Source organism: Seriola lalandi, unplaced genomic scaffold (assembly GCF_002814215.2).
Source record: "Seriola lalandi dorsalis isolate HSWRI2012SDOR001 ecotype SW California unplaced genomic scaffold, Sedor1 jcf7180002054676, whole genome shotgun sequence".
NCBI classification, from domain to species: domain Eukaryota; kingdom Metazoa; phylum Chordata; class Actinopteri; order Carangiformes; family Carangidae; genus Seriola; species Seriola lalandi.
This window is the reverse complement of record NW_019525229.1, coordinates 100,076-109,879: the sequence shown is the minus strand read 5'-3', so window position 1 is coordinate 109,879 and position 9,804 is coordinate 100,076. Positions and strand designations below refer to the sequence as shown.

The 9,804-nt window shown below is 42.8% G+C and overlaps 1 protein-coding gene across 1 annotated transcript in view; it reads right to left on the bottom strand.

Moving 5' to 3' along the window:
• Window positions 1–8: 8 nt before the first annotated feature.
• The window catches only part of LOC111666433 (protein O-GlcNAcase), an 18,514-nt gene continuing 8,718 nt past the window's right edge, over window positions 9–9,804 (bottom strand). The window contains exons 8-17 of the mRNA XM_023421769.1: window positions 9,129–9,215; window positions 7,965–8,440; window positions 7,582–7,756; window positions 7,216–7,272; window positions 6,706–6,791; window positions 6,447–6,551; window positions 5,842–5,933; window positions 5,560–5,749; window positions 4,111–4,270; window positions 9–3,596 (exon numbers count right to left, since the gene is read on the bottom strand). Coding sequence (XP_023277537.1) covers window positions 3,460–3,596; window positions 4,111–4,270; window positions 5,560–5,749; window positions 5,842–5,933; window positions 6,447–6,551; window positions 6,706–6,791; window positions 7,216–7,272; window positions 7,582–7,756; window positions 7,965–8,440; window positions 9,129–9,215 — 1,565 coding nt within the window. The 3' untranslated portion in view covers window positions 9–3,459. The remainder of the gene's footprint in view (window positions 3,597–4,110; window positions 4,271–5,559; window positions 5,750–5,841; window positions 5,934–6,446; window positions 6,552–6,705; window positions 6,792–7,215; window positions 7,273–7,581; window positions 7,757–7,964; window positions 8,441–9,128; window positions 9,216–9,804) is intronic.

Here is a 9,804-nt window from a genome sequence, read left to right as displayed (position 1 = left end):
CAACCAAGTTAAAGGGAAAGAAAACATCTTTTAATTGCCATGAAATCAACAAGTCAGTTCCATAAAATCATTCATTGTTAAAATGACAGTTTTATTGTTATCAATAAAAACACATAATGAATTCTACAGTCATTATTTTTTAACCGCTTCATTACCCTGCATAGACATACTACATAGCACTGTACTGTAAAAACAAACTGTACATGTTCCCCAATGCAGGCAGACAGTGAGACAATGAGCACACAGGCGACACGTAATGTGTTTTTGAAATGGACGGAGCGGGCGGCTACTGGAGTTTGAAGGCAACTTTTATCATCATCATCATCTTCATCATTATTATCAGTATTAAAAATTCTCTTAAATGAAAACATGAAGGTATTTTGTTCATGGTTTGTTAATTTGATTTTGTCTTTTTTCACAGTGCTTCATGTTGCCTGTTTAGTTTAAATATATACTCCCCATCGCCATACCAATTTCCAAACACACACATGCCCACATTCACACAGATTTTTAAATTAGACCGGTGGTGTACTGTAAACAAAAAAAATCTATACATTTGAAGTGACAACCTTCTGCGACAAACGATATCTTTTCTAAAATGTTTTTTTACATCATGCATTTCTATTTCAGTGCTCTAAGATTTATTTTTTATTTTTTAATCTACATAATTTTCAGTTCTGGGACTAAACTCTTATCATGAAGTACCTCAAAGACAATGGTGATGAGGTCGGTAACACGAAGAAACATACAAAAGTGCCTTTCAGTCTGATTGATCAAGCGTAAAAACAATAAAAAAAAGGATTAAAATCAAAAGTAGAAATATAAATACTTGCACAAAGTGTCTTTTTCTTAAGCTGCATTACAAAAAAATGAACATTCGTAGTTCTACATACTTTCAGTTGAAGATCTGATTGTGAGTGCTGTTGTGCTTTTTTTTTCCAACATGACTGTGTGTGTGTGTGTGTGTGTGTGTGTGTGTGTGTGTGTGTGTGTGTGTGTGTGTGCGCGCGTGCTTGTGTTCATCATGGCTGAGGATAAAGGCAGAATGACAGAGCTGTCTTAGTTGATATACTGTATCTGGCACACACACACACATACGCTTCATACAAATCATACACATCATTCATACATACCGGTGATGTTCAAAGTATCTGACAACAGTGTAAATGATGTGAAATGGGGGAGAGGTATCTATTATATCCAACTGAACCAAGTGTAAACAGATAAGTCAGATAAGTGTAAGTGTGTGTGTGTGTGTGTGTGTGTGTGTGTGTGTGTGTGTGTGTGTGTCTGTCTGTCTGTCTTTGTGTATCTTATATGTCCGAATGATTGTTCTCATGCACAGAAATCTGAAAACTTGATGATTTTTGTCGGGTTTTTTTCTGATGAATTTCAGCGTGCATGCACTTTGTTATGTTTTCTCCTAAGACTTTACAGCTATGACAGCTGAGTAAAGCCCAATAACAAAATCTATTCCATTGAAATTAAATGTGTATGTCTGTGTCAGTGTAGCACATGTAATCCTACTTTGCGAACAGCCACACAATGTATTGTTCTTCATGCATGTAAACATTCATCTAAACTAAGCAAGTGTAAACAGTGACGCCGTGCCCGGGTCCGGTCTGGTGTGAGCAGACTATTTAACCAGCAGGACAGGAGCTAGAAAGCAACATCCTAACTTTTAAGAAAAAAAAAAAAGATTGTTTATACAAAGCAGAGAGAGCAGAGCACAGGATTGATCATAGCAGTGGTCAGCTGTGGTCATTTTCTGGGGGGGATTATCTTATGCCAGCCAAAAGGAATAGTTTGATAATTTGAGAAATATCTTTATTCTTGTTACCATTCCCATGTCTGCACGCTAAGGATGTAGCTTAGTTTAGCACGAAGAGTGGAAATTGGAGTAACAGCTAGTCTGGTTCTGTCCATCGACGTCCCTGCACCCCTGAAGCTCACTAAGTAACAAGTTATATCTCATTTGTTTGATCTGTGCAAAAGACAAGATGTCTCCACTCCCTGTCTGTCAGCCACACGGTGACTGCAAGTAACTTACTGCACATGGCCAAGAAAGAGTCCAGCACGTGTTATTTTACATGAAGCTTAGCGAAGCATCAGTCAGGACGACGATCTCCTTGCACATGCCCTTTAAATCGCAAGCACCGTTTCCCACCATCTCTAAGATCCACCAACTCATTCTCGTCTTCAGCCAATCACAACCTGACATGCTGGCCTTTGGCCAATCACTTGTAAGCTGTCATACTTTCAAGGTGTTCTCCTTCTCTGCTGTCATTCAGCTGTCGTTTCAGAACTGTGACCATTGTGTGACCCACCTCCACCTCCTTCACCACCTCAGCTGTGGATGTCTGACCATCTCCAATCAAACCACTGAGTTTCCCTCTAATGAAGATGTTTCCATCCCCCATCTCAATTCCTCATCACCAACACCAGTGTCTATAGGCCCCAGCTCTAGATTTCCTCTAATTGGAAGGACCTTAGATCTATGGACCATCTCCCATGATGATCCACTTCCCGTCGAGGTCTAAGCACCAAAGTCTATTCCTTCTGTTCACGTTAAATAGTCTCTCCTGATTGAAATGGTTTTTGTAGGTTTAAAATGTACCCCTCTCCAGGTAGGTCAGAGGTCAGGTCTGAGTGAACAGTAGCTTTGAGGCTTGTAAGGATTTAGTATCTTGCTTAAGGACACCTCAGCAGGGCAGATCCTTGAAGCCTCGCCTGCTGTGACTGGGAACGACACTGATGACGGTGAGTAAAAGAGTGAAGTTGTGGACCAGAAAAAAACTAAACAAGAGATACTAATACGCTCCTGCAGATCTGAGGAGAACTGCAGCGTTGAATGCTATTTCTCTGTGAGTGCTCCATGTCACTATGATCAGTCCATTTTACATCCAAGCAGTCATGTCTTAATAAAAATATTGATTATAGCCACTAAAAACATCCATATGACAGAGAGGAGAACTTTGCTGCTCCTGTGATTTAGCGCTCTGCTCCTGCAACAACCTATTCTGTTACTGACTTCCTTGAAACTTGACTAAACCTTGTAATCCTCAGACAGGGGAAGAACCAGGAAAGATTAGCACAGCTCTGCTGAAGGTTTCAATTCAAGGCTTATTTTATATTTTGTAAATCCCTCAGAAATCTTTGGGTTCATCCCCATTACTGCCACACAGACTCAAAGCAATCCAGGACTGTTCCTTCACAAAGGTTTTCTCTCCTGATGGAGAAAACATATTTTCTAACTTCTTTCAGTGTATGCAAGTGCCTTTGTGTATCTACTGCATGGTGCAAGTGTCGTTACATGTTTCTGGCAGAGTGTACGTGTGTGACCAGGCGCGTGTGTGTGTGTGTTTGTGTGTGTTTGTGTGTGTTTGTGTGTGTGTGTGTGTGTGTGTGTGTGTGTGTGTGTGTGTGTGTGTGTGTGTGTGTGTGTGTGTGTTTTTATGTTCAGAGCAGCCTCCCCAGCACCACTCCCTCTCTGCTCCTGGCTTCTCCTCTGAGGATCTCCAGGAAGCCCAGTTTTGTCAAGAACTCCAGCCTCTGACGGTCTGTCGGCTGCACTTCACAGAACACACCCTGAGAACCTACACACACACACACACACAAATACACACACACACATACAAACACAAACAGAAAAGCATAAAAACGCTGGTAGAAGATCTTGCTCTCCAACTGCAGATAAAAATACACATCATATACTTGTGTTCATAGCGTGAAGTAAGAGGTTCATATATATTTTACAACTACCGAAGCTTGCGGTGCGAAGACATCTTGACACTTGACTCCTGCTCCCATTAATGGAGTATGTTAAGTGTTATTGTGACTCTGCTTCATCCCTCCATATTTTTCTGCTCTTCTGTTTAGTCTTGAGCCGTTGAGCGAAGAGAAACTAACGCTAATATCAACAAGAGCGTCCTCCACACAAAGTGTTCCCACACTGTGAACATTTCCAACACCTCAGATTGGACCATCATTACCTTCATTTTGTCAGACATGAAGGTAAATGGTACTTTTAGTATTCCGTTACCTAAGTTTAAAACAGATAAAGAACACACATACCTACTTATGTACAATGACTCAACACTCTGTGTTTACCGTTTGCCTTGAGTGCGGTGAGGAGGGCGGTGAGCAGGGTGCGGCTGACGCTGATGTCCACCAGCTCCGGCAGGGCATCCAGTCGCAGCTGAGAGGGGAAGTGATAGAGGAGGGAGTCCGGGTACTCACCCTGGTCCTCCTCCATCAGCTGGATCAAGTCCTACACAGAGGACAGGAGAGACACAAGGATATTCTCACAATGTGTTGCTAATGATAGATAAAGATCCTACAAGTTAACTTTGGGTGTTGGACATTTTTCTTGCTGGTGCTTGTTAGATGGATCGTTGTGGAAACTGGTATTTAAATGTTCCTACATTGTTGTAGTTTCCCACAGCTGCCACTAGATGTTACCAATGAGCCATATTTAACTGACTGCACATCACAAATTCATTGGAACAGGGTACTTTCAAGTTACCCAGCAACCTAACATAAATAATGACACAGAAACTTTCTCCAAATCAGGTTTGAGAATACATTCAATGCCTTGTAGCATCAACAGAGTGCCTGCTGCATTAGCTTTTATTTTATAGACACAGACCTCTGTAATTGGTCTAATGTACTTCCTGTCTGAGAAGCTGCTAAGCATTTTTCTTTTGTAATAAAGTGCACATTAAGGCAGCTATATGTGAGTGATTACATTATATTGCTATGTGCAATACAGCAGGAACAGATGCCATTCTAGCGCTCACTTCGGCCTGTTCAGCTTTGATAAACCGCAAATCCTTTTAACTGTAAAGTTTGTGAACCTGTGGCTGCAGTGTGAATGACAGCCAGTCAAAGTGGAAATGTCAGCGTGCATCATGACGCACAGAGTGGGCAGATAAATCCCGCACAGATGTCAGGGAGTGACTGTGTCTGTTGCTCACGACCGGTTCTGTTTGCCTGAGATCACTGAACCGTTTGTCAGGATGAGCAACAGCAACACTGTAACCAAGTGTGTCACAGTATGTCCTCCAATTTTCAACAAAGATACTTGTACAATGTAAAGTGCTGTATATGGACAAGTGTGTACTTAACCAAAAGGTTGTCATAGCAGGGAGGAAAAATAACTTGACTGGTCATGACTGACTTTTCACTGCCATAACTACTGATGTATTTATTTTTCTGCTTACAAGTGCATCACTGTTGTGCACTGGTAACACCCATGACCGATCTGGTTGCCAATGTTGTGCGCTGCTGAACAGGAGAGTACAACGGGAGACAAAAATATAAGGTGTGTCTCTGTAAAGAGTGAGTGTGTGTATGTGTGAGTGTTTTTGTGTGTCATTTACTTTGTTTACCTGTGTGTGCCACCTACCTCCCAGTGGGTTATTAATCCATCACAGTGGGATCCAGATGGTGTGACTGCAGGTACTGATACGTCTAAGCATTCGTGTGCATAATTTCATGTGTGTGCTGCTGGGTATGAGCTTCCGTCTGCAAAATGTTTAGACTACTCCTCATACTCACCTGTGTGTTGGGGTGTGCATTGCCTCCCTTGGGTGGATATTTGTCCCTCATGGCGGGCATCCAGGTGGCCTGGCACCGCTTGGCAAAAGAGCGAACATCCAAGATGCCCAACACACAGCCACACACACCCAGCTCATCCTCCAGGATAAAGCTATACTCTGGGCACAACGCCAGGCACGGTCCGAGACATCTATGGAAATGAAAAGACATGATTATTTTAAAAATATGTGAATATATACTGTATATATATATCTCCTCTTTCTTTCTCTCTCAGCCACATACCTGTCTCCTATGACATCTGGGTGAGCAATACTAGATTCTTGACCACCCTGAGTCCTCAGGTGAAGTTGGCGGACCATCCGATACAACTCCAACTACACACACACACACACACACACACACACACACACACACACACACAATGAAAAAATCTATCTATTATCCATCCATCCCACACCGATGAGGAAATGTTGAACTGATAATCTACAGGTAATTGAACAATAAGGATCTTTTAAAAACTCTCTGTTTAATGCTGTATCATTTCTCCATATAAGGATCCTACTGTGGCACTGATTGAAAATTCCATAAATTTTCCATGACTTTCCATCACCAAGTCGGAGCATCTGCATGACCTAAAAATGTTCTTCCTTCCTGGTTTGCTTCCAGGCTGTTTTTTTAAAGAGGTGAATAGTACTTTCCAAAACAGTAAGTCTAGAAACTTACACACATATCCCCTGACTTTCCCAATCTTGAAAGCACCTCTCTGACTTCCATGATACTCCATGAGTTATCCTGGCATTACGAGTGATATAATAATGTGTGTGTGTGTGTGTGTGTGTGTGTGTGTGTCTGTGTGTGTCTGTGTGTGTGTGGGTGTGACTCCGTACCTTGTCCTTGCTGTGGTAGGGCCTGATGTTATAGAGACGAGAGGTAGGGAAGAGAGGAGGAGGATGACTGAAGAGTTCGCTGCTGCTGCCTATGGGCAGGAGCATCTACAAACCAACACACAAACACACAGTTAATGGAGTGATAACAGCTCTGAACCACCACATCAAGTAATGAGAAGAAATTAAGAATTCAAGCATGCACACATACACACATACACAATAAAAAAGGAGTGATTGGAAAATGAGAACACACTCCTACCTGCACCTCCCCAGACACCCCCCCTTTAAACACCCATGGCTCCGACTCGACTCCCAGTAGGTCGGCCCCTGTGGTCTTGCCACACCCTACCACGTGTCAGGGCGGTGACATCATGTGGTTATGAACCAATGAAATGTGAAGAAAGTTATTAGCAGGGATGAAAAATGATTGCAGTTACACCTGCTTTAAATATTCACCCCAGCATTAAAGGTCAGTGTTTTACAGCACTACAGCTCCTCAAGAGATGCTGGCTGAAGTTAACTACTTTTCTGTTTTTATGCTGTTGCCATTTATATTTGAAGTATAACTGGTGGTTTAGGACTAACTGCACCATTAATTACTGAGCTCCATCGAGACAGTGCTGAGAAATAATGACTGAGTGTTGGGTGGCGATTTGTCAGGCTGAATTTACTGCAGGTAAAAATGATTTGGTGCTGCAGAGGCTACTTGTACTTCGTTATTTCAGGCATAGATAGAGAAACCGTCAATTTAAAGGTCGTGCCTACTCACAGTGGAAGCAGTTCCTCCAGGAGCCCAGGGTGGAGCTGTCACTCAACACTCGTCCATCTGAGCGAGGTAAGTGAGCGGGTTGGGTGGAGTGTAAGGCAACAGAGTAATTAAAAAGAGACAGCAACACCACACTCCATTTAGACAACCTCTTCAACTATCCCAAGCCCTCTCTCTTGTAACACAACTACTACATATGTAATGTTCTGTGTTTAGAAAGATTATAGAATAGCAGTATAACAAAGAATACTATACTTTAGAACAGTTCCCTAAACTATGATATTCTATACAATACTGTACTATGTAAAACTACATTATATTACTGTGTATTCTAGTATTTTTCCTGCCTCCATCTCTCTGTGTCCTTACCCAGCCAGCATATGAAGGCCTTTGCCACCAGAGCCGTGTTCCTCAGGTCCCACACGTAAGGGTAAAGGTCATAGAGCACAGCCCTGTTGGCCCCGCCCACCACGCTGCAGTGGAGCTGCGCTATGTCTTCACACAGAGCCAGGAGCCTGGAGGCCCGACCACGCCACTCATCAATCTGAAGACATACATGTACAGTACACAACAAGGTCGTAAGGACACTGCTATTGTGAACACCATGCCCTCACATATGCCCCTTATGTTTGACAAATGCAGACGTTGAGGTTATAATTAGTTGCGGTTCAGGAAAAGACACTGAAACAGAGACTGTCACATACACAAATTCAAATTTCCCCCACATGAAATCCACACAGAGCAACACCAACCTTCTGAGGCGGTGTCTTCTTGGTGTTGGCACTGACCAGTTGGCAGTTTGATTTAAGCCAGGTCAGATCCTGTAGCAGTTTCTGGGCAGATGGGCCGTGTTCATGGGGAAGATAATGAAGACCAACCAGCAGCCGCACCTGGGACTCACTTAATAGACCCTTCCCACCGCAGATCCCCCGACCCTGGGCCTTCTGCCCCCGGCTTCCACCTGATGGTGCTCCAGGTCTGGATCCTGGAGGTTGGTGATTGGTTTGACTAGGCTGGTTTGACCTCTTGTTCTCCCCGTCTCGCCCCTCCCATTCCTCTTTGACCTTAGTGGGTGACAACGGAGGTGAGCTGGAGTTGAGGGGGAAGACGGGTAGTTTGGCCACAGCAGAGCTCCCTCTGAATGTGGAGGGGCAGTCAGATCTGTCAGGAGTTTTGCAACGAGATGTTGGAGCAGAGGAACGCTGGTCTGCTCGTGTGCTCTGTCGACCTATGATTATTAAAAAAACAGGCAATGTTTTTAAGCACAAATATAAAATACATTTTTGCTGTCAACAGTGCACTGAAATAATGCAGTTAAAGGTCCTATATTTTAAACTTGATCTAGAAGATATATTTTTGGTTTTAAGAAACAAAAAGCATCTCAATGTAGTTTTACATCTCCTCTCTCAGGCTTCTCTCTGGAGCTCTAGTAACAACAGACAACAACAGACTCTCTTCTGATTGGCTCACTGTTTTCTGAGTGATCAAATAAAAATATGACAGATTTCAGGTAAACACTCAGAGAAACCAAATCCTGCGAGGTTGGATGGTGGGTCCAGGTGGGTGTGGCTTGTGGCATGGCAGAGAGCAGCAGACTGCTTTGTTGTGACATCACAAAGTTACAGAAGTCCTGACGGCTGGTTTTAAGGCTCAGTTTCTGAATACAGGCTGTGTGCATTTCTCTGTGGACTGAGCGCTTTGATACTTTCACAGTGTTAATATAGAAACTAGACCTGCTTTATCATCAAAAAAGACAAAAAAATGCCACTTTATACAATATGGGACCTTTAAGGTATACATTGATTTCAGTGTTCCACTTAAAGATTATGAAAGTGACTGAGCAGCTGAAGGGTTTGAGTTCAGTCTAATATCAACACACACTGATACAATCACAGCACCAAATCATAATTTCTCACCTGCTTGCAGTGGTTGGTTGAGTTCCTCCATCCAATCATGTAGTGCAGCAGACAGAGCTCTATCAGGACAGTACTCACACTCCTCATCTAGGGCATATACAACACTGTGTTATTATATCTGAGGACACTAAATTACATGTGTTCATACACTGCACAATACAGAAAACCAATCTCAAATTCTTTCACACAATATTTATGCATGACTAGAAAACACCTTTCAAAGAACACACCTTATCTTGTGTTTCCTGGTCTGTTGAAGTGACTGTCAATGGAGAAACTGAACTGAACTCACCCTAACTCCAACCTATAATTCTCCCTATTCCAGAAAGTAGTACTGTACATTGTTCATGTTTTTTATTTTATTTTCATCAAAACTGGACCGCACCAGAAATCAGAAAGTCAGATCCCTACCACACAAAAAGACTGCATCCGGTTAGTACTTCACATACTACCAACACCCCATCCCCCTCCCCCTGCCACTCATGTAATCATTAAAATTCCTCTTCCATTTCCATCCACATCACAGTCCTCAGCCAGCCCTTCATCTCTTCTCTCTCCCCTCCCTTAAAGTCTATTCCTCCTCCGGCCCTCTGCCTTGTTTCTCCTCCACAGAGGGACCATCCTGTCTTCTCATTTCTTCCTTCATCACACCAAACAATTACTCCTCCATAAGGCC